Here is a 25,125-nt window from a genome sequence, read left to right as displayed (position 1 = left end):
GTGTCCAGAATTCCAGAATGCACAAAAGTTTGCAGAGCCCAGCTCAGAAATGAATAAGGGAGATTGCTGCAGTCCTCATTAACATGCTGCATTTCAGTTTGTGTCTTTCCCTTCGGGTAGTCACAGGCACAGCATTTTCTCCTGACTTCATTAATTTTTGCTGCTATCAGGTTTTGATTACTTTCCTCTCAGACATGCTCTTAAAGCCAACCAGTACAGTCACATTTTAGAAAATCAGACCAACATCAAAGAAGTCTGTGTTTATGCCATAAAGTCCACACAATCCAAAATTATCCCCTCAGTGACAGCACCAAATCATCACACAGGGAGACAGGAGTTTCTCAGGAGCATGAGATGTCACAGCAGGATTTTAATTTGCCCACTGGAAAATCCATTCTCAAGTGTTTACATAAAAGTGGAAAGATAATAGATGCGAGACACTGGAGACAGATTGTATCATCTTTTCAACAAATTCATTCATATTCCAGTTTCTCCTTGCATTCAAACTAAACAGTCTTGCAAACCTGTGCTGTGACAGCTGTCCCTGCTCACAGCAGCAGCTCCATGGATGTCTCACCCAAGTGCCCGTGCCAGGCCGTGTGTACTCAGAAAAAACAGCAATTATGCTCATCTTTGTCATCCCCCTGCTCTCTTTACTGTCAACAGCTGGAATCTCTGCTTTGCTGTTTAGATTATAAATTCAGTGTATCTTCTGTGCATGCCATGTCTACTGCAGTAAGTCTGGGAGCTGTACAGTAACAGCAACACCAAAAAACAAACCAAAACCTAAAACATGTTCTGTGAGACTTTCATTGTATTATTATTGCACTATAGCCCATAATTACTGCTAGCATAGACTACACACAAGTAATATTTGTTGGTAGACACTTTTCCATTATGTGTTTAACAAAGTTCAGATAGATATGGAAGAGTATTCCAAGAGAGGAACAAGTAACCACACAACTGATTTATTTAGGAAGGGAAGAAATTCCCAGAGCACTGGGCAGAAGTTAGTTCTTCCCCTGAGATGAATTCAGCTTCCTGAACTATGTAATTGTCTTTATTTGTCACCACAGAAGTCTTATTAAAATTCAATTCAAACTTCTATTAAAATTCATCCAATCATGACATCAAACACCAGTGTCTGAATTTATACAGATGCCTAAAGGAAAGATAAAGGCTAAAAGGCCTTATCTCCTTCAGTGTTAGACAACAGCCTGTCAGTCAGTTCACAAGTTTCTCTCAAAAGAAGTTCATCCCCTTGAAAAGGGCAGTTTAGTATGTGAAGGGAGCAGAGAATGAGAAACAACTCAGTGTAAGAAGTCACAATAATTGACTGGGAAGTTCCAAAGAGCAAAAAAATACAGATTTTTCTTGTTCTCTCCACTGACTAAGCAACAGAAATGCTGTCACAAATTACTGGTGCAGCAGGGATTTACAGGAGGAGGAATCCTTCCAGGTCAGACACCATCCCTGCAAAAGGATAGAAAAAGGAGAAAAGTCTATCACAGTTCCCCCCAACACTAACTTCCATATCTTCTCCTTCAAGACTTCTTACTTCTTCAGAACAATGGAAAAAACCCTTCTCCTTCAAGACTTCTTACTTCTTCAGAACAATGGAAAAAAACCCAACAAACAAACAAAAAACAAAAAAAACACCAAAACTGTAAGCCTTCTGGAAATCCATCAAGACTTCTTACTTCTTCAGAACAATGGAAAAAACCCCAACAAACAAACAAAAAACAAAAAAAAAAACCCCAAAACTGTAAGCCTTCTGGAAAGCTAATTAGTCCTTCAGTAAGAATTTATATAGTTCCTCTATTTTATACTATATTAGATATTCCATCATGCAGTTCTTCTCTCCCATCCACAAAACACCACCCCAACATCTAGCTGCTCTTTATAAAGTATGCTTGTGGCTACTGTTTCTTGAAGTCCTGATGAAGACAAAAGGTTTAATAGACAGTTTGCAGAGGAATTATAGAGGTATTAGGAAAAAAAGTCTGTCTCTCAGCCTCTCAGAATACAGTTATACTGGATTTAAAGACAGCAAGGTCAGAGGCTTTAGCTGTACAGAGAAATTGCTACATATTTTGCAAAATTAAACAGAATTCTGATTAGTTAGGAGAGGAATATAGGGCTAAAAATGTTTCTTTAATGTCAGCTACTGAGGGATGGAAATGAGCAGGTCTCTGAGCATGCTGAGACACAGATCTCCTTGCACAAAGTCCATCATTTGGAAATCTGCACCCATCAAACCTCCAGCACTGGGGAGCAGAGAACAGCATTTCCCTCAAGGCTGCCTTTGAAAGGCATCTTCCCACAGGCAGAAAAGAGCAGAAGTATCATCAACTCTCTACAGTTTACAGACTTTCAGTATAAAAAGGATTGTTCTGGGACTTTTAACTAGATCTCAGTATTTTTCACACCCTTGAGGGCAATTGCCCCAAGTAATGTCCACAAAGAAGAACCAGAAGCCCCCTAGAGATGGAGATCTTGGAGAAATTCCAAAGACAAAACTGTTCTTCACAAAGGTGAGTAATCCAGAACCATATGGATTATGGTCTGGATTATCTGAACCCAAATATGCCACTGAAAGGGCCCACAAGGATGGACAATTACCATTTTATAGATTCATACCTAAACTTAAAGGAAGTAGCCTCTGAAGCTGACATAACCCAGGGAAAATGGGAAGAACAGGTGGGCTGAAGCTCCCTGAGAAATATGTCAACAAAAATTATCAATAATGTCTTACTCTACTGGAGGTACAAAAGCCTGAGATACACTAGAGCTCTCAAAATGCCCTTTTTATCCTCTTTGTGCCTCCTTCAGGGTAGAGACTCCTGCACAGTAATGGCAGGAGGGGCACAGCACAAGGAATTCCAGATGAGCTCCTGGAGGGGTAGATTTGCTGTATAAACCCAAATCCTGCCACTGCCTTGTTCTGACAGGACATCCACAGGGAGGTGAGAGGGAATCTTTCAGCTTGGACATCTTCCAGTCTGTCAGAAGATGTTGCAGAGCCAGATCTTTCTCCCTGCACAGCCCAGAGCAACCACATCTGGGGCTTTTCCTCCATCCTCTCAGCTGGGATTTGAGAAGTTCCAGTTGCCTTCCTAGAGCTGGATGCAAACAACAGAACGGATAAAACAGAGAGGCCAGCTTGTCCATGGAAAGAGTGCAGCCTGGCAGGAAGAAAACCTGGAGAACCATGTCCTGCCCTGCTGCTTTGGAAGCAGCAGCACAGGAAAACCCTTTGGCCAAGATGATAAAAATAAATTAGAACTAAAAGGGCATTGCTTACTTCTTTTTTCCTCAGCTGGACACCTTTCCACCACCGGCACAGAGTATTTGAAGGTTATTTTGTTTTGCCACTGGAAGCTTCTACCTCTTCAAGAGCCTGTGCAGATCCTGGCAAGCAGACCATGCAGACTCCTGACATTACAGATTATTGGGTTTCCCACTGTTTGTTTTCCATCTCAGCCCTTCGTAATGCCATCAATTAAAGGCTAAATTTATAACTGGTGTGTTCTTTGTAAAAGAAATTTACTCAACACTTCTCACTTGTAATGTGATTATTTTTTCTTATGGTCTCCTAAAGTGTTTCACAAAATTAAAAATTGCAGTTAGCTCCAAGACAGGAAAGAAATACTGGAGCCTATTCTAAGCAGCATGGCATCAACCCCCAATTACCGTAAAAAACTATTTATTTAATATGTCAAGGCTAATTGTGGCAGCCCACCCAACACTTCCAAATAAATAATTAACAGCTGAATTTAGGAGCATGAGGTAATCAAGTTATCCACGGTGTATGACACTCTAAAAAAATGTATTGGTTTTATTTGAAAAGAGAGGAACCTTTGCATGAAGAGTATGCTATTTCTGAGTGTGAATGTATATGTATGAGACAGGAGAGGAGAAAGCTGGAGGAAGAGACATTATTCACTTTTAGCCCTAATTCACAGAAATTTCAACAGAGAATTTATAGAGCAAGTAATCTACTTTTCCTCTCGTCCCGGTAAACTAGAGGTTAAGAAACTAAGAGGAAAGTGGGAGAGCATGTCTAAGTCTGTTTCTACTCCGATATGCATTTAGTTGTACCTAGGAAAGTTTAAATCAGTCCCAGTGAGGTCTTATGTAGGAAATAGTTTATAGTTAACTCTGAATTTCTCACAGCATCTATTCTTTTTCTGTGAAGTAACACCCAAGCCTATTCTCACTCCCAAATTGGCTTATGATTTTGGATTGACAGACTAATTGGTTATTCCAACAATTCAATTTAATACAAGAAAAGTTAAGTTCTATTTTGAAAATCACCTCCTCAAAATCCCAAAGTCATTACTTGGGACAGTATTGATATTGAGACCCAGCATCCATCTGGATTACCAAAAATTACTTTATGACAAGTCACATTAATCAAAAAAACAAATACAAAAGGCAGGGCAGGTTCCTAGGACACTGCTGCTGTAGCTCATGATTAAATGATGCTTTAAAAAGTTGTGCAGATCTGAGAGAGGCCATTGAAATACTGAACTTTATGTTTCACACACAAGTCCACAAGTCAAGCTTCCATTCTGTCATCCTTGCTAGAACTGGTGAATCTTTACCTTCCCCAAATACCAGCCACAAGTGTGTGAAAGACTCATCTTCTCTCTTCACTCGGGCACAGAGCTGTGGTCAGGCTCTAGACATGTTTTTCAGTGTATTGCAGGGATTGTTGCAAGTTTCTACATAAGATTATTCCAGGTTTTGCACAGGTTCTCAGCAGAAGGACCTAGCCCTATTTGTATCAGGATCATAAGAGGCAAACACAGCACAGAATATGCATTATTATATGGAAATGTACCCATTCTACTCACAGGTACTGGAATCAAAAGTCTGTTTAACACAAATCCTGGAGGTGTCCCAGGAAGTACTGAGTGACCCAGGTGAGAGACCCCCTCTTCAAGACTGCAAAAATCTGCTTCTCTCCAAGCCTTTTGCCTGATTTCCTTTTGGAATTCCTTGGGAAGAGCCTTCAGCACTACACTCTCAACACTTTTAACAGACCAGTGCCAAACCATTGCCCATTACTTCCTGTGTTCCCATTTTAATTAGATTTTTTTTTAATAGTAGAATACAGAACTGAAATAATTCTAAGATTCTTTTTATGAAATATTTTGCAGGTTGGGTTTTTTCAAATTATCACCAGCATCATGTGAAAAGGCGCTCCACCACTGAAACCCTCTTATGCAATGCTGTTTCCTTAGGAGACCAAACACATGGAGAAGGCTACTCATTCATGAGGTGACTTTGTGTATGACACAGCCAAGAAGGGACAAGATTTGCTTTTCATTTTTTCTAATGAGACATTCACAACTGATCCTCTCCATGTGAGGTACCGTTTGAAGAGCTGATCTTTCCATGTTGAAATGAAGCTTTGATATTTTATATAGATAAGAATGTATTTTAACTATGCAAAATAAAATATTTCAGCGACAGCAGACCAGGGAGTTAAATTCACCAGAAGTCATGGAGCTTTCTTAATCTGCTTCCCTACAAGAGAAGAATTCATAGAGTTTTTTGTAAGTATTAGGTACAGCAATCCTTTACATTAGAGGATGGTTTGTATTGCCCATCCTTGGAAGTGTTCAAGGCCAGGTTGGATGGGGCTTGGAGCAACCAGGGATAGGGGAAGGTGTCCCTGCCCATGGCAGAGGGGTGGAATGAGATGATCTCTAAGATCCCATTCAATCCAAACCATTTTATCTTTCCATCAAATACCTAACATTTCCTTCTAATGCCACACTGCATTTAAAAAATTGGGAAATACATAAACAAGTGATAAGCAGAAATAAACAATTTACTTTTGCATTTGGCATTGGTAACATTAAACCTACAACCACGATGCTGTTCTGATGTCATAACAGAATGCAGGACAGTAGGGAGAGAGAAAATAGGGGAAAAAACACTTGAAGGTTGGTTCATTTTCAGAAAAGACTTTAAAAACCTAATTTGTTTAGTTTACCAGAAATATTGTAAAAACTATTTGATTAGTGAGTATCTGTATGGAAAGAAAATAAAGAGCTATAAAAGACTCTCTAGTGGGGAAAACTGTTACTAAAAGTAAGGGCTGAAAGCTGGAGCAGAAATTGATATTAGGCAGGGAACAGGAGGATTACTCCTATCCTGAACTCTTCTTATGAGGACCAGGGCCTTTCCACAACCAAACCTGAGCTTCTGAGCACAATGCATTAGCAAGGAGGGCCAGATAAGCTCCCAGAACAAGGAGGAGATCAGATTGAATGGCACCTCCTCACTGAAGGTGTTTATAAATCCCATGGAGTCAAGGAGATCCATTTGCAGTGGTTAGTGGGAAAGGAAGGAACGACAGCAATAAGCTGGGGTTTAGAATGGGATATCAGAAAGTCTCTTGTCAAAACTGGGGAAAGAATCTGCCAGAAAGTGCAGTCAGCAGCTGTGAAGGGCAAGGCTGGGAAGGCTGGGTGGGAGGATCAGGAGTGAAGGATGTGAAGGGTGAATGCAAATAACTGCAGCTCAATTACTGAAGGGACACAGGCAGGGAATGACAGGAGCAGGGTGGCTTCGTAAAGCAGGGAATATGAGGAATGAGCCCCTCCCCTGAGACAGAGATTCAATCCCTCATGGTTTTGGTTGTGTTCCTGCTCCTTAGTCACCTTCTGGGGATGAGCAATGGGGGAGGGCAGGAGTTGGGGTAACACATACTCAAAATGATGGAGACAGAGCAGACAGAGACAAAGCAATAAGCCTAAAACACAAATACAAATTACAGCTTTTCTAGATACCATAGATATGAAATAGATGATATCTGAGTTGGTTTTGGAAAAGCAGGGAGTGTCTGACAGGGATCTAATTTTATTGGGTCAAAATAGCCATTAACAAAGAGTTCTCTACAGAAAACGAGATAATTTCCCAAGATCTTCTTAAATGCAATTCTTTATAGACATCAAGTCCATATTAGCTTGTATTAAATGCAAAAGGGAGGAAAGATCCAGTCAGAGGTCTGCAAGAACTAGGAGTTTTTCCATCTTCTTGGACTCAGAGCTTTTCATAAAACTGATTGACTGTTCACCCTCTCACATATTTATTCATTTGGCAGCCTGGTTTTCCCAGAAAGCTATCTCAATTCAACAATGCCTGTGGAGCAGAGACAAAACCTGGAAACAGGGAATGATGGATGGTTTGCTGGTATGGCAGTGCAAGAATGGAATGGCAAGGGCCTCATCCAGATGTCCTCGCAACAAATAGAAGAGCATAAAAATATTCATTACTAACTAAGAAAGAAGGCAGCATCAGAAAACAAATGGGAGCTAAAGGAAGCCAGGCAGAGCAGCCTGAAGACAGAGGGGATGTGGAAGCAGGAATGGGAATGTCTGAACTGGTGCTACAACACAAAGATGTCATCCCTCAAGATAAAAGCAGCATGTTAACCTTTGTATCATGCAAGAGGCAGAAGCCAAAACCAGTCTTCAGCTCCTGTGAGCAGAGCATGGGCCTGAAGGCATTGCTGCTGCTCCTGCTAAGTGGAACTTAAGGTGAAGCCTCTGATTCCATTTCTGTGTTGTGCTTCCTATATTGTTTTATGTCATTTTAAATAACTACACCCAGTGGGTCTCAGTGCAAGCTGGTCTGTGGACCAAGAGATTTCACTAATAGCTGTTTCCTTCATTTTCCTTTTCCACATAAAATCATGTTGTGTGAAGTTATAGTTCCCCATACAACTGTGAAGAATTTCTGGAGAAACTCAGCAGTGGGGAGGGGTGAATTAGTTAACATAGAAAACTTTCTCCAAATTTCTCCTTGGACAGTGAGCAGTACCCAAGAATATACATGGGAAAGGCAGGACCATCAGGCTTTCTGAAGCTTTGTTGTGTGAACTGGAGACTGTCAGACCCTACATCCCAGTCCACCTCACAGCCCAGTTCTGTAGTCCAGTTTGTCTGTGCAGATGTTATGGGAAACTGTGTCAAAAACTGCCCTCCTGAAATCCAGGGCAGTGAAATTCTGGCATTTTTCTCATCTCCTCAGGATCCTGAATTCCACCATCCCATGTCACTGCAGCCAAGGCTTCCCTTGACTTTCACAGCCCTAATAGCTCTTCTTTGTTTAAAGGGTCAGGCCCAGGCAGATCATGCCCACCCACCAGCTCCTCAATCACCTGTGTCTGGAAGCTGCCACCAAAGTACTCCATGAGCCTCCTGAATTACATTTGTCCTGCTCTGATGTCCCTCCAGCAGTTTTTGGGATGCTTAAAGTCCCCTGTAAGGACCACTGTCAATCCAGGTGAGGCTTCTTCCAGCTCCTTGCACAGGGACACCCAGCACAGCATCTGCCCTCTGAACCCAACCCAGCAGCTCCCAGCTGGCTCTTCACCACTTTATGTTTACATCCTTCTGTCTAAACATATTGCACTACTTACAGCTTTGTTTTCTGTTTGGTATTAAAACCAGAGAGTGACAAAGTGCTCTGGTTTATCTTTCCTGTTAGCGACACTCCGGCGCTTCCCAGCTGCACTTGCAGGGATCCTGCTGAACCTACCTCAGCTCCACATGGAGAATAAAACTAGAAAAGGCTGCATAAAAAATATTAACAAAATATTTAGAAAGGAATCACAGATGGAGATGTTTCTTGGCCATTGGTATTGTGGAGTGTCCTTGACCTCACTAAAGTTCCTTCCTTTCTTCCAGGACCATTCACTGTGAAATCAGCACATGTTTAGATTTGTGTCTCTGTAGCCAAAAGCATCCTCTTGAATGTCTTTATTTTCCATTGCTTTGAGAAATTCTGCAAATAAAGTGTTGTTTTAACAGTTTGCATGAAAACACAGCAGTGACTAAGATCCATTACACTACATTTTGAGCCCAGACACCTAGAGAATTAGCTAAATGTGCACAATCTACCTCCTACGTAAGTGAAGATTATGGTTAGCTCTCTTGAAGTCAATGCAGATAAGCCAGTGTAAGGTAAGATAAACAGGAGTAAAGTCTACAGCATTATTTTAAAAAGGAGGAAATACAAAAAATAGAAGTAAACAGACCACAGTCTTTCTGCTAGAAGGCACAAACAACCACCTACATGAAGAAAAGTGGAGTAGGTGTGTGTTGGCCATTATTGATATAATTAGGATCTGTTTTTACAGAGGAGAAGTTACATAGTAAAAATATGTGTCAGCAAGTCATGTCATTTTAGTTATGTAATTGAAAATTAGGCTTACATACATGACATTTTTTCCTGTAGGTAAATCTCACAGGATGCAGAAGATGAATATTACAGAATTTAATGTTTCAACATTTGACATCCTAAAAGTTGCAAAAATATCAGGGCTTTATTTGAAAGAAGACACTGCTGGACCTTGCTCACCTTTTTAAGGTGTTTTCACCTAAACAAAGCTGAATTAAATAGGCCATTTCTTTCTCAGATGGCTCTGTACATGAAGAAGACTGGGATGAGCCCTGGAAGTTTTGTACTGGCAGCAGAGTGAAGAGCTGGTGGGATGGAATGGGAAGGGCTGAAGGAGAGAAAGGTGGGGATCAATGGAGGTTAACAGATGAGCTCTGGCTGCAGCAGCCGGCCAGCACTGAAGTGCAGGAGCTAAATGTGACCAGAGTGGCCAATTAAAAGAGATGAAAAACTACTGGAAAAAGAACCAGGCATTAATTTAAGAAGCCTGACTGTGAAGAGAACATATTCCAAGCTAGGAATGAAACTAAGTTTGTGGATAATAAAAAACACTGTAAATCTTATTAAGCAGGAAGTCTAAAGAGGCTTTTCTCTCGTTTTGTACCTAAGAGTCTGAAAATCATTGCATTATTAGATTAGCTTACAGAAAGGTAGTCATTCAATATCCCAATCTTATCCATGGGGAAAAAAATTTTGAAGAAGAAGATTTATAAAAACCACTGATGCCAAGGCCTATAATTGGAGAAGAAGGATGGTTTAGCCCAGAGTTGGGATAACAAATACTAGCCCAGGGAACTCAGACATTGAGTTCAGTGGGGATTATAAAGCTTAATAAAAGGCAATACTAGTCAGCTCTGGCTCATTTTTTTTCCCAGCATTGAGACAAGAAGTAGTTGCAAGTGCTGGCTGCAATTGTTCACACTCACTGAACAGTTTCTCTCTGGCCCTAATCAGAGTCAGAGAAAATGTCCACACCTAAAATGAGTTCTCACTCCTCGGCACAAGTGGGACTGAAAGGCTGCATGAAAAGAAACAAATCAAAAAGGCAGTTCACAACTGCAAGATTTAGTCACTTTGCTCTAGTCAAGGACTTGGGGGACCCAGGCTTCTTTCCCTGCTCTGCCACAGTGTTCTTGCACACCTTGAGGCATGCCATGAATTCTCTCCCCTTGCTTCTCAGCTGCACGGCAGAGATAAAAGTTCCTCCCTAATTTAGGAGAGTGCTGTCAGCCAAACAAAAAACAAATAGGGGGTGCTCAGACATAACCACACTGTAAAAAGTCAAATCTTAAAATTAAAAATTCAGGAAAGGACTTGTATTCAAAACAATGTTAAAGTACAAGCTAAATATACAGGTTTATTTAAACCACTGTGGAATAATTAAAAATTTAAGGGCACTTCAGTTTCAGCACATTTTCATTCACTGTCCTAAACAACATTTCGAATACAGCCAAAGCATGTTCATTAATTTCTAAAGATGCACATAAAATCCTGAAACTGTCAAAAGCAAAATTAGCTGAAAGGAGTCCAGGAACTGAAATTCCAAACTAGTCTGGCATAGTTAGCACAGCAGAAACAAGACCCTACCAAGGGGTAAAAAGAACTTTTGATTTCGTACAATTTTGTACCAAAAGTCTCTAAACGATAAATCAATTTACCAGCTCAGTGTAATGCAAGCTACAAGCTTTGTCAAGTATTAATTATTCCTAAGTATTTAATACTTAACTCAAACCAAGTGTAGTCTCAACTACTGTGACTCACTCAGATGAAAGAGAAAAAATTAAGTTTTCCGAACCATCACTATGTAATAACCAACCTCCTTTTTTTCAGATGTGGAAGGATAGTCTTTGCAACCAGATATCAACATGGAGAGACAGTTAAATATTTTTTTATCTGCTCTTCACTGCTGAAATTTAATCTCAAATGCTACATGCCAGCCATGAAGGTATTAGAGAGCTTCATGTCCATCACTTTTTAATCATATGCCTGTTGTACTTTCAACCTCTCTTAGTAAAAAAAAAAAACACTAAAAAATTGGATTTATCTTAGCAGCATTTTGGAGTTTCTTTTGGTTATTTCTAATATATCAGCAAACATTCCCTGCCAGGTTGTTTGTCTGATAGCCTCGATAATCTGAACAGTTGTTTTATTTTTTCTAATGTTGTGCTTTGGTTTTGGTTAGCAGAACTGTTTTCTAAAACTTTCTGTAGCATCAAACATGAACAAAGCAGGGAAAAGCACATGGACTTTAAGCTAGTAAATCCTTAACCAAACTGATAAACTGGCTTCAATCTGAAGGGTTCACAGATTTTTTAACTGATTGTCACAGCACAGGCTCTACCCAATATTCCACAAACACTCAGCACCTACTAGAAGAGACAAACAACATTTCACCCTGCATTTACAGAACAGTATTTTTAATAGAGCAGAAAAGATGCAGATTCAAGCACAGGATGTCTGCACCAGTCTCAGTGGGGTGTTCTCTTGAAGAGAAATGGGTACAAGCCATTGACAATGGCAGAGGGCACCTCTGTGTCCCCATTTCTGATACTGCATTGTTGGGCCTGGCTGAACAAGCTCCTGTAGAGTCAAGATACGGAACAATTCTGTATTTCTAGAATTTAAATGTAAAACATCCTTTTTATCTACATAAAAAATAGAGGAAGAGAGGATAATGTGCAGTTTCCTTCTGGTAATAAGATCCTTTTTAAGCAAAGCCAATATAGTCCTAGTTAAAAAGTAATTACAAGTTTTTGCTGTTTCCAGTTTTACTTCAAGTTCCTCTTATTTCTTATTACCCAATCTTTGCAGATATTACACTTATTGTCATTGATGCCTCTCCAGAGGTTTTCTGCCAATTTCTGGTGAATTACTGACACAATGAACAATTCTCTGTACCATTAATATTACAGAACACAGAATGGTTTGGGTTGGAAGGAATCTCACAGATCATCCTGTTCCAGCCACTCTTCCATAGGCAGAGACACTTTCCACTAGACCAGGATGGTCAGAGTCTCTTTATTACAATTATATTTTAAAGGAAGCACAGAATCCACACACTGCACAACTTCATGTTGTAGAAAATATTGAGGTATTTTTCTGGTTGCTCTCTATATGCTGCAAAAGGCTGATTTTTCTCTGCTGTGTCATTCTCATTAATTTGCCTTCCAGGTTTTCCCATTTATTAACAAAATGTCAGAATCACCTGAATGTGAACAGTCAGAATCCCTACAAGAGCTTTTGTAGAGATCCACCAAGTCTCCATTCCTAAACCACAAAACTTCAAAGAATTTTTTCCAGAGATAATGACAGTTACAAAATTAATTTTAATGTACTATCTTGGGATAAGTGAGAAACATTCTGGCATCCCCTAAAAATGCATTTTTGAATCAAGAATGGTAATGTCCTGGTAACAACAGCTCTAAAATATTTTCCCACATGAATCTCCATCTTCCTTCAGCTGTTGTTTATGTCTTTGTAGCACGTGTGTTGCATCCTTTGTTATGTTTATATTCCTTGTAGACACTGATGGAGATCACAACTCTTTAAGGTATAAAGTAAGGAGTTATTTTCTTTTAAGAGTTTCAAAATTTAAAAAGTTGTTGAGAGCCTTGGATCCCCTTCTGGCCCCAGTGGTTCTTGGATTTGTACTTTTTGCTTCAAATGTGTGTAGCCTAAATTGAGCCCCAAGGTGATCAGAGATGTTAATCAACATATTCTCCTAAAATTCTCTTAAATGCATAGAAATTTTAATGCAAAATTGGAGAAAAATATCCTAACACTGACTGCAAGCAACTTCCTGGTGTGGTCACTTGGCACATTTGTGCATCTCAAGATGTATCAAGAGAACATTTCTTCCATAATTTTATTTCTGTGACTACCAAGGCTGCTCCAAGCTGTTCTGAGTGATTATCTAGCACTCATTTTCACTTTCTTAATAATAAGTTGACAGCATGCAGCAGATAAATTGATTCACACAGCCACAAAATTGACAAATTCTGAACTGGAAGAAGATTGCTGTTGCCATGCAAGTCAGCAGGAATCCTGAGTTTGCTTGCTTTCCTCCATCTCCCTTCTCCACAAGCTCAGGCAGAAGGGAGTTTGTCAAGAAAACTTTGGGAGGGATAAGAACAATTAGCAGAGGCACAAAATGCTTTCACAGAACAAATAAAAGAACAACTGTGCATGTATACACAGGGAAGAAAAAAGCTGTAAAAAGCTTTATCATCTAAAGCTCTTGTAAGGACCACACCTGCAGTGTGTTCATTCCAGAAGGGAAAAGGACACTGCTCACAAGGTCTCAGCAATGGCAGGAGTGGGAATAAGGCAGGATGGCTGCCAAACACCTCCACACCTCCCTCAGGTGCTTCCCCACACACAGTCAGCCTCAGGAAAGGAACACAGGAGTCCTGTCAGCTCCACATAAATGTGGTTTTCCCAATAGATTTCACATCTAAGATAACCAATGAAAAGTAAGGAGACCTCGACCAAAATGAGTTCACATGCAAAATAACAAAAATTAACATGGACCCATGGTAGGTTCCACATCTGTATTTTGAGGCAGGCCATTAACTGAGACCTGTGAAAAGCTTCAGTATCCACCAAGATTCAGAGTCACTCAAGAAGCATTAATTTCTCCATTTCCTGACTCCTTAGGGATTTGCCATTTCACCTTTCCTGGCTTAACCCTCTCTCAGCATCATTTTCGGAAATCACAGAGCCACACACTGACTCCAGCAGCACACTGGCTTTGGGGTGTCTCACAACCAACATGTTTTGATGATGAATCACAGAAAAGCTGACCAAGAACCTCACTGCTGAGATTTACAGCCACACAAATCATGGCCTCACCTCGAAACTGTCTTGAATAAAGAAACTGAAATTTTCCTTCCATCTGCAGAACCTGATATTGTCACATTACAGCTGAGGAGCCTGTGCCCCACTCTGTGGAATAAAGACTGTTTTTAAGCAAAATGCAGCTTTAGACTACTGTGGTATTTTTAGTGACTAAGAAAAACTACCAAAGGGAATTCCCAAGCAGTAATGCAATCATTTCCTGACTCCTTAGGGATTTGCCATTCAGTCTTACCTTTCCTGGCTTAACCCTCTCTCAGCATCATTTTCGGAAATCACAGAGCCACACACTGACTCCAGCAGCACACTGGCTTTGGGGTGTCTCACAACCAACATGTTTTGATGATGAATCACAGAAAAGCTGACCAAGAACCTCACTGCTGAGATTTACAGCCACACAAATCATGGCCTCACCTCGAAACTGTCTTGAATAAAGAAACTGAAATTTTCCTTCCATCTGCAGAACCTGATATTGTCACATTACAGCTGAGGAGCCTGTGCCCCACTCTGTGGAATAAAGACTGTTTTTAAGCAAAATGCAGCTTTAGACTACTGTGGTATTTTTAGTGACTAAGAAAAACTACCAAAGGGAATTCCCAAGCAGTAATGCAATTTAGCAGGCTAATACTCACTTGCACTTTGAAAAAAAAAGCCATTAAATTATGTCAGTATAAAATATGCTGAAGAAATGTTTGTAATGTATGTACACAAACAACTGACACAAACATATTTAAGGAAGGCTGCCACCCAAGGAGACAGTGCTAGGGTTTAATTTCAAACAAAATCAATTTAAGGTACTTGATGTGGCCATACAAAGGCAGAAGCTTTTGGTAGTGAGAACAGAAGGTGAAGTATTGGAAGGAAACTATTTACTGAGAGGGTGCTGAGGCCCTGGCACAGGTTGCCCAGAGAAGCTCTGGCTGCCTCTGGAACCTTAGAAGTGTCTAAAGCAAATTTTGAGGGGGCTTGGAGCAATGTGGGATAGTGGAAGGTGTCCCTGCCTATGGAAGGGGGTTGGAACTGGATGATCTTTATGCTCCCTTCCAACTCAAAGCATTCCATGAATCTCTTTTTGTACAGCCACTCTCAAGGAGTTGATGCTCCTAAGGAGTCCATCCATACTTTCTGATACTTCCCTCACCTTTCAGACTTGAAATGATTCTTAACTGCTTTCTAATTAAATCAGGATGTTATTTTTCCCTACATTGCTCTGATTTAAATATTTGGTTAAATACTTTCTAATTAAGACAGGATATTATTTATATGAGAAGTCTGATACTTCATTAATGATGCAAAGCAGAGAGCTGCAGTTCTTTCCCATGGAACAGACTCAGATCACAAGATTTTCAAAATTATAACTTAAAACCTGAAAGCCTGAGATTCATTCCCTCCCTGTTGACCTTAATAAATAAAATCTAAGAATTTCAAAACTTGGTGTCTGAAGTGAAGGATCCTTTCTTCTTCAGAATATTCTCTCTAAAGATTACTTTTTCGAGGAAAAGCTGAAACAATTTCTGAAACTGTGATGGGTTAATTTTCCAGAAATGAAGCTGCACTGAAAACAGCAATGAAAATTGACATTTGACAACAGTATTACATTATTTAGTGCTGACATTAAACAAGTAATATCTTTTGCTGCCACTGCAAAGCTTTATATTGCATTTATCAAGCACTTTTCAGGTTTCCAATGCAGTCAAAATGCTAATCAAGTTAAATAGTTACTGGGCACATCCTGATTTAACGTTTGCTTTGATTTCAGTACTGGCAAACTTCATATTTCTTTATTGGGCCTGAAGTTCAAAATACTGTATGGTGTCAGAGAGGAGGAGAAGGGCCATAAGAACCCAGTTATCAGAAAAATGAAGAATCAACAAGCAAGGATCTAAAAATCAGCCTATTTGGACCTAAGTTAAACAAAAAGCCAGAGGTAGGGAGATGGATATTAAACCACACAGGCTTCCCATTTGCAAGATTAAATAAAGATAATGAAGTAACAATTCTTTTTTCTTCTGCACAAGCTAAGTCAGCCTCTGATCTCTGAATACTAGAATACTATCATTATTATGCTGCATTAATATGCAATGTAATACTTTTCCACTATTTTGAACACTCTGCAGGAGTCTGGTGGTTAATATTCCATTTTAGAGAAGGCAACACTGTGAAAGGGATGGCAAGTAGCAGGCTCTAGACCACACAATAAGACAGAAGCATCTATTAAGGTAATTGCTTCATCCTCAGGATATTATAGCATGCTAATATTTCCCAATGAAAATTCAAAGTCTCAGCCCAAACGCAGCATGAAAACACATGAAAATGCCCAGCCCTAGCTCCTGGACAAACATCACAAACAGCATTTTGCTCAGGTGCATGCAGAAACCACCCAGACTGGAGTGGCCAGCAGTGCCTGCCTAGTGAATCATCCCATTTCTGCAGGCTCTCCAGCGACAACAGCCAGAGCCTGAACCACCTGTTTGCAGTACAATGAGCTATTAGCACCTTTGCTTCAGCAATTCACTGATAAGAGGTGTCCCAGCACAGCTCTTTGGGGCTGTAAATGAAATTCCCGCAGTTGACAGATGTTACTTCTGCTCCCACAGGCAAATATGTTGTTGCCCTGATTATTAAACTATAAACCCCACTGGGAAGAGTCACGGCCATCTAAGCAACTCCTATAAGGATCATCATCTATTTTACAGCTGATTTATGTGCTCCCTGTTGAGAAGTAACACCATGCTTTTAACTGCAGCTGCTTGCTTGTTGATCTCACCACACTCAGAGCATGGCTGTAAGAGGAGGACTGGGATGAGCCAGAGACCCTGATGGGATGAGGACACTGCACTTGGTCTGACCACCCTTTTCTAGTGTTTCTTTAATCAGCAGAATCACAGAATCATTAAGGTTGAAAATGACCTGCAAGATCATCGAGTCCAACTTTTGACCAAACACAACCAGGTCAACTAAACCCCAGCACTGAGGGCCACGTCCAGCTGTTCTTGAGCACCTCCAGGGATGGTGACTCCACCTCCTCCCTGGCAGAACCTTCCAAAGCCTGACAAACCTTTCAGTGAACAAATTCTTCCTCATTTCCAACCTGAATCTCCCCTGGTGCAGTTTGAGGCTATCCTGTCACTGGCCATCTGGAATAAGAGGCTGATCCCAACCTGGTTTCCAACCTTTCTGTCAGGGAGCTGTAAAGAGCAACGAGATTTCCAATGTTCACATAAAGAAAAGAGTCAAATATTGAAGACAAGTGTGTCTAAATATTTGAGATAATGTGACACAGAAAGTATTACCAGGAGTTTCTTCAGTAGTTTCTTCCATTAAGAAAAGGCAGCCTGAAGGCAGAGACATGCTAATTAAGGTATTTAATGAAAACTGAAGATGGGGAAAGGCTGCTACAGAGCACCTCTCACTGCCACACAGCAATCCACTGTCCAGCCACAAGAAAGAAGGAAATAAAATCTCGGTGTTGCCCAAAGGATGAAGAAAAGGTTCTGCTTGAGGGTGGGATAGAAGACAAGTCATATTTTGGGAAAGGTGGAGAAGGGAGACAAAAATCCATCCTGAAGTAGGTAAAGGAGATGTCACTTAAAACCTATTAGAAATAGTGAAAACCAGTGACTATAAAAATTTCTCTGACATTTGGCAGGGAAGGAGAGCTCCCCATGAGATCTTATAACAGTTGAGAAACACAAATATGCCTACATTTCATAAGATAAAAAATTTGAGTCCAAGCAATTAAACTGATTTGCCTCAGGCCATTTGAAAGTTTCACAACCCCTGGGTGTCCACAAAGAGACCTCCACCAAAAGCCAACCTCTGCAGGGGGACTTCTCTGGCTGTCAGGCTTGGTCTGCAAGATCAATGCAGCAACACAAACTTTTTCTGATCCTCATCCAGATCATCACACTGCCCAACAGAATAACTCTTTGTGGAAAGGACTGGTACCTTCACTCGTATTCTTTGGAGCTGATCTGCATTTCACTGATCATCTCACTTTTTCTTCAGTAGGAAATAGTCAGCAATGAAAAGAAAATACAAAGAATTTTTAAGCTTTATGTCACCATTTTTTCTATTACTTTCACTTAGATTATGATTTTGTCCAAGACCAAATTCCTAAATATTATACTCTAGATAACCTCTAAATTTTTCCTGGAATATGTGAGGTCATACTGTCCTCTTGATAACTATAAAATAAAATATATCGAATACAAAAAAAAAATCCTCCTCTTTTACCAGATTCATTCTCATCTTTCATAGATATAAATGGAAAAGAGATTGATTTTTTTTAGGAAAAAAAAATCTCAAACCCAAAGAATAAGGTATTTTTATGATATATTTAGGGAAGAATTGAAAATTACAAATCTGTGGTTCATTTTTTAATTGTACATCTTTTCCTGATACGTTGAGAATACATTAGCTCAGCAGTATCTGTAGTTTACAGTAGCAATTAGCATCCTGGGGAGTCAGCTGCAAATAACAAATTCATAAACAAAGTAGAATTAATCAAGGGAAAAATTAAAATAAGGAGGAGCTTGCATAATCTTAGGATGGCAGAACACCTAAGAGAAGCCCTTGCTCCAGGCAAGGATTAGTCTGTCAAAATTATGGTCAAATATTTAAACATTCTTCTTTTTCCTTAATTGTTTCTGAAGTTAATGCAAGGTAATTATCTAATTAAATAATAACTATATTATGGCCTGTCTAACAATTAAATTCAAACCATAATCACCTTGCTAAACTTTAGGATGTCCTTGCAAATTTTTCATTTAAGTAAGAGAAGGTACAGGGGAGATGTCTTACCCATCAATGCATAGGCAGACAAAATAATGGACAGCAGTGAACAAAATCCCAAAGCTAAACTGTTCCTAAATTTAAAAATGTCAAAGAAATGTCTTCTGCCATTACATGGTTAGATTATCAGCCCAACAGCAAGTACAAATCAGCCCATGCACTATTTTATGTACACAAGATGGAAAGGGGTGTGAAGAGCACAGAGCTGCAACCTCACCTCTTCCAGCTGAAACCTGCCCTTCCTAAATCCTTCCTAAATGGAACACCAGGCTTTGGCTTTGGTTAAGCCAGGCCTTTCTCAGGCAGTGCCCCTCGCTATCATGTGCTGGATATCAGGCTACAGCAATAGAAACAAATCCCACATGGATTTACTCAAGCAGTGAGGGAAGAGGATGGACAGAGAGAAGGCAAAGAGGTCACTTGGCTCATTTACCTTTTCTTACAGGTAACAACTCACAACAGAAACTAAAGCCACAATTCTGAAATCCCAACCATGCTGTTGCATGAAGTGACCACACACTTCACAGTCTGCTAAAATTGTCTGCCACATCAGTCCAAGGCCACTGGCCAGCCCTTTACCTGGCTCTGAGCTGGAATCTCAGACTCGGCAGCAATGCATTTCCACTGATTCTCCTATTTCAACTATTCATATTATCAGGGCTATAATTTCACTGGCAATGAGTTGGGTTTTTTCATTGTTCCCAATCCATGATAATCAGGAAAAAGCATTCCTTAAGGAGGATATTTTTAACAAAGCTCAGCATAAAACAGAGCAGAGATGGGGCTACAGCACTTCTGACCAGCAGACAACTCCCCTAAGAACACCAAGCTCAGAGATGTTTTACCAGCAGCACAAAATTTTTAGTTTGGGTTTTGGGGTTTTTTTTGTGAAGCTTGCCCATACTTTGTGTAACAGTACTCTAACAAGCATATTTATAAGGAGAAAACCACTTGGAAGAAGAGTCCAAGCAGTCTACTGGAAGCTCGCTATGGTAAATTTAATTTACTTAGAAGTGCTGAAGTATTGACAAAGACAGAAATTGTAAAAAAAAAAAATAAAATAAACCAAAACCAGAAAGAACAAAGACAGAACAGAGACAGAATCATCTAAGCTTGTCAGAAAGGCAGGAAACACTGTCTTGGACACACTGTCTTGGACACAGTTTACTTGAGTATATCTTGCAAATTTACAGGAAAATTCACAAGTGCAAAGTTACATCCTTAAACAACAAGATGAGGCTGTTACTGAAGTGCTATGATTTGTTTTGCATCTCTATCTAAAACAGTTTCCCTTTAGAACATCCTATTGAAAGGCAGAGAAGGGCTCTGAAGTGTTATTTTCCTTACATTTGTGAGAAAAAGCCTTTGTACTTAATATTGGTTGAGACACACAGTATTTTAGGATTGCAAAGCCCAATTAGATTGCCCATCTTGGATATGAAAGCCCTGAGAACAATTCCAAAACAGCAGAATTAACACAGTCTTAAAAGAGAAAAATCAATGCAGCGTTTGTAATTCCTTTTTTTTGTTGTGGTTTTGTTGGTTTTTTTTTTTGCCCTCATGAGCACCAAAACATTCCCTAATTAGACTTCATAACACTGCTCCTGGCTAGGTAACAATTATCACTTCCATTTTACAGGTTGCTAACGAAGGAGTTTTGCTCAATTAGAAGTGAAAGGATCAATATCAGGCCACAGCACATCTCAAAAGGACAGAGGCCACTGCAGCCTGAAGTGCCTCAATCCACTGGGTGACAAGATAAGGTGCAATTAGTTATGCTTTTTCCCTGATCAAAGAGAGAAATTTCTAATGGACTGCCCTGCTCTGGGAGAATGTGCCACTATCTTTCCTCTCTGTAACAGCAAAATTACAGTGAAAAGAAACAATTTTCTACAAAGCAAGTCCTAAACACAACAGTGTAGAAGCTATTTTGGCAGCTGATGCTCAATGTTTCGTGCTGCTTTTATTCTTAAGGCAAAGGGTACACATTTCATCAGCTGCAAGCTGAGAAGTGGATCTGTACACAAAATTAAGATATCCCATGCCTTAACAGAAAGGAAAGCAGATGAATCACTTTAAATTATAATCAATGGGAACAATAATCCTACAGCTAAAGTCTTGATATTTCTCAAGTACTTTCATAAATTTTCAGAAGGGGCATTTCTACCACTTAAACTAACACAAAGCAAGGGATCAATATTACAAGGGTTTCTGTATTGCACCAGAGAGATTTGAAAAAATTCAACTTCCTTCTGTGCTTCAGCTCTTCCTATCTAAATTCTCTGTTCTCACTGGCCTTCAGTGACACTCAGTAATTAAATGAACAAGCTCAAATTTTTCTAAACACTTGAAATATTTTATTATTTGCACCATTTTATGCAAGGTATGTATCTTAAAAGTGTTTCAAGGATATTTATGAGATCAAACAGAACTGATGTAGGGCTATAAATCCATGCTAGCCATGAGGAGCTATTTTAATTTCCCAGAGCCTTGTACTAACCGGGGCTGGCTTGCCAGGAAAACTCAGTACTGGGCAGGTGTTTCAATTCTTGGCTTCATCTTCCTTCTCCTCCCATTTCTTTCAGCCTCTGGCCTTCATTATAAATCTCTACAAGGTCTTCAGAAAGCAGAGTTGGTCTGACAGTCAAGCTGAAAGCCTGGAACACTGTGCAATGTCCTGCACAGTAAAACCTCCTGTGCATTGTTACAAGAACCACCTTGCCCCACAGACTGCTCCACTTGGTGTGTCCCACTTGGGACAAGACCCAAAAAGGCAGCTGGGCCATGCTGGCTCCAGCAGGGAGCTTGTCAGTGCTGTCAGCTCAGGAGTCTGTGCTCCAGCCCATCATCTTCTGGCCAAGGCTGTGATACTCTTATAAACAAGGAGACAGATTATAAACCGACTTGATGTAGTGTAATGATGGAAGTGACATACATGGAAACACTTTTTCTCTTTTGGCTGTGTCTCAGAATCTCTCTCTGCCTTCCCCCATGACTTGATTTTTTCTATTTATTCTCTTCCATATGTTTCTGTATAACAGAGAAAGCACAAATAAACTGCAAAGTACAAAAAGGAGAAGAGACAACTCTCTGTAATTATAAATCTTGTTGTGTGATGCTTTGTATCTGTTGAGCATTTGGGGAAACAGATTTTAAGAACAGGTTCCATTAACAATAATGGGACAAGTTTCCAAAGTAATACAAGCTGGTGCAGTTCACAGGAGCAAAGGCTTCCATTACAGACTTCAGGCAGTTTTTCCCTTTGCTCTGCTAAACCACTAAATCTAAGGAGTAAAATCTGCAGGTTTTGCCTACTTCCGTAGTGACAAATGCTAGAGAGTAAAACTCTGCCCAGGCACACCAATGACTTAGTGTTGCAGTGAAAGAATAGGCTGTACTCCTTCCCAAGCAGGGTGAAATTCTTGATCTAACACTGCTGGTTCATTACCTCTATATCGTGTCCACTAAAGTGCTCAGAATAGGTAGAACTACCCAAGAGAAGTTAATGGATGTCCAAAAGCATATTTAATTTGGCATAAGCAGCATGAGAGAGGAGCATGTGAACCATCAGCACACCCAGCTTAGTTATTTCCATGAAACAACATTTTTACAGTAATGGGTTTCAGCTTGCTTCTTTTTTCTTTTGGACCCCATGAAGGCGTGCACCTGTGTTCGTGGGGATTCCTGAAGCCAATGGAAAAGATAACTCTGAGGTGTGAAGGTGAATGTGAAAATATAATGTGAAAAAATAAACAGGTGACCCACTGTGGTCCCTTCACACCTCACCCATTCTGTGATTCTGTCAATCTGTATTGTCCCCCTCTATCCAATTAACCTGGTGATAATTTTCATGTAAAAACTTGCAGCCAGGCTCTACTTTTAATATGCAGAGTGCTAGAAAACACTTGTGCTAAGACACTTTGCTAGACATATTTCTAGTTATGCATGCAAATCTACTGAATTTCACAGAAGCTGGTGTACCATACCTCTGCTTTACCAACATACATCTCCAATGCTCTTTTTTCCCTTAGTTCTTTAAATAATTTAACATATGAAATTGGAAGGTGCTGATTTATTTTTTTTTTTAGTAAGTTAGAATTTCTTCACAAAACTCCAAGATGCTCTGATGACATTGGATGGGACAGCTGGGAGCCAGCAACAAGCATTGCTGCAGCTCTCTCTTAGCAGGCACAGAGAAGTTTTCAAATACATACCGAGGACGAAGCAGATACTGATGTTAAAAAGCAAGTGCTTTGCTTAAGTTTGCTCAGTAAATTTCAGAAATGTTATCATTAAAAATTGAAATTAACTTTCAGTTGCTTGGGGTCTATATTCTGTTTCAAGCGTTTTAGAAGCAGTGGTCTGGTTTTCATAAAAAAGTCTAAGTTTTTGCTGAAGGATGTTTCTGTATGATTGCCAAGTCTCCCTTTAAACTAATCTTCCCTCCCTTCCTGTCCACTGTAGCATTTATTATTACTGCACTTATTAATTTTTAAATGCTGCCCTTCTTCACAGGAGCTAAATAGGAAAAAATGGGAAGGTGGAACCATGACAGATAATATAAATCTGGAAAACAATTTCCTTCTCCATGCACAGCTGCCAAAACTCAAAATACCCCCCTCTTTATGACTTCATACACTGCTGGTGACTTACAAGTGAAGAAAGAATTCGTTCCCTTGCATTTCAACAAATAGGAGGAACAGCAAATTGGCATGGATGCTTCTTTTCAGTAGCAGTCATCTTGTCTGGCCAAATACACTTTTTCCTCCTTCTGTGGAGACAGAGAGATCTCCTGGCTGGCCCCTTTCCTACAGAGTGGAGCAACACAAATCCAGACAAATCCTGTAACTTCCAAGCATTTTGTCAATTCTGAGCATCCTGCCAGTGATCAAACACAAAGGGTTTCCTTCTGGAAATATCACCTGCACTGAGCTAGGGACAGTTCTTTTCCAAGTTCTGCCCCAGTTCTTTTCCACAACGAAACTGTTGCCATTTATTGTTATGGTATTTAGCAAAAGAAATTCTTGGATCAAACCGCTTTTTTGATGCAAAGCAGTTGTAAACTGCCGAATTTCCACCCAAAAGTCTCTTGTTTTGTTTTGGTTTTTTTTTTCACATGCAATCAAATTTGAAAGAATAGTTAAAAACCTTATGTGTTTTCTCTTTAGCTGTAAGAAAGCTTTCTTTAAAGGAACCTCTAAGTCCAAAGCAAGAAAAAACTATTACAGAATCAGAGAATCACAGAATGGATAAGGTTGGAGGGACCACAGTGGGGTCATCTGGTCCAGTCTCAAATACTACAAATTCTGTTTAATGGTTAAGTTATCCTCTAAAATTAATGGTTAAGTTATCCTGTAAAATTCCCTTAAAAATAATTATAAATTATTAAATCCCATAAATGTATTCAAGCTGTGGCTGATGGTGCTCTATGCAATCAAAGATATAACCTGAGCTGCAAGATCTATTTGCTTGTACTTATTTAATAATAAGAAAAATACTATTTCTGTCTCCCATTCTGTTCAAAAATAGAAAAACAAGTTTTACTCAAAGTTGAAAAGCCATGTATTAGTCTTCAGGCAGATATGAGGATGGGAAAAATTCTCCTCAGGGGAAAAATTCTCCTCAGAGGAAAAATTCAGAAAGGTTTAATGTCACAGTCAAAGAATTAGGATGGAAATATTCATGCAACCCTAAATGTGAAGATCTTTGCAGCGCTTTTTGTAATCAGTGTGGATGTATTTAGGTAAAATCTAATTTTCTAGGGAAATCATAAATGCCTCATTTTCCCAAGAAGCCTGAGGGAGCCTGTATGTACCAGAGATAACACAGAGATTGCATCAGAAGGCAATATCTTTGGATATAAATAACATGAGGAAGCACAGATGCAATTTCATCAAATATCACCTCCCCAGAGTACAGAAAAGACTCAACCTCTTTCCTGGTACACGCTGAACATCGTCCTGGTGCATTTAGAGGGCTCTGGATAGCAGCACTCACAACTGCCCTGCTGCCCTGTTTCAAAATGTGCCCCTCACCTGCCAGGAGGTGTTGGGATTTCTCTGGGTAGGCTGGGACAGGGCTAAAAACTGCTTTGCAAAATAGGAAATGGCGCTGGTTTCAAAGTGTTTTACAGAAAAGGTAATATCTTGCATATTACCTGTGCTGTAAAACACTTTTCTTCCATATCTTGCAGCCCAGTTCATCCCTCTAGCTACGAGGCTGGATGCTTTAGCTCTTGGCTAAGAAGAACCACAATATCTGCAGCTTTTCCTAATA

General features: G+C 39.8%; 1 protein-coding gene across 4 annotated transcripts in view; it reads right to left on the bottom strand.

Moving 5' to 3' along the window:
* TRAPPC9 (trafficking protein particle complex subunit 9) overlaps positions 1 to 25,125 on the bottom strand; it is a 450,083-nt gene that overhangs the window by 69,792 nt on the left and 355,166 nt on the right. Inside the window, exon 22 of one of the 4 annotated variants that reach the window (XM_039731500.1) lies at positions 988 to 1,473. The exons of the other annotated variants lie outside the window; for them this stretch is intronic. Coding sequence (XP_039587434.1) covers positions 1,436 to 1,473 — 38 coding nt within the window. The 3' untranslated portion in view covers positions 988 to 1,435. Of the gene's footprint in view, positions 1 to 987; positions 1,474 to 25,125 lie in introns of those variants that run through there. 4 annotated transcript variants of the gene reach the window in all.

Source organism: Passer montanus, unplaced genomic scaffold (assembly GCF_014805655.1).
Source record: "Passer montanus isolate IOZ18808 unplaced genomic scaffold, ASM1480565v1 scaffold78, whole genome shotgun sequence".
Lineage (NCBI taxonomy): Eukaryota > Metazoa > Chordata > Aves > Passeriformes > Passeridae > Passer > Passer montanus.
The sequence above is the reverse complement of the archived record's forward strand: the minus strand, read 5'-3'. Positions and strand labels throughout refer to the sequence as shown.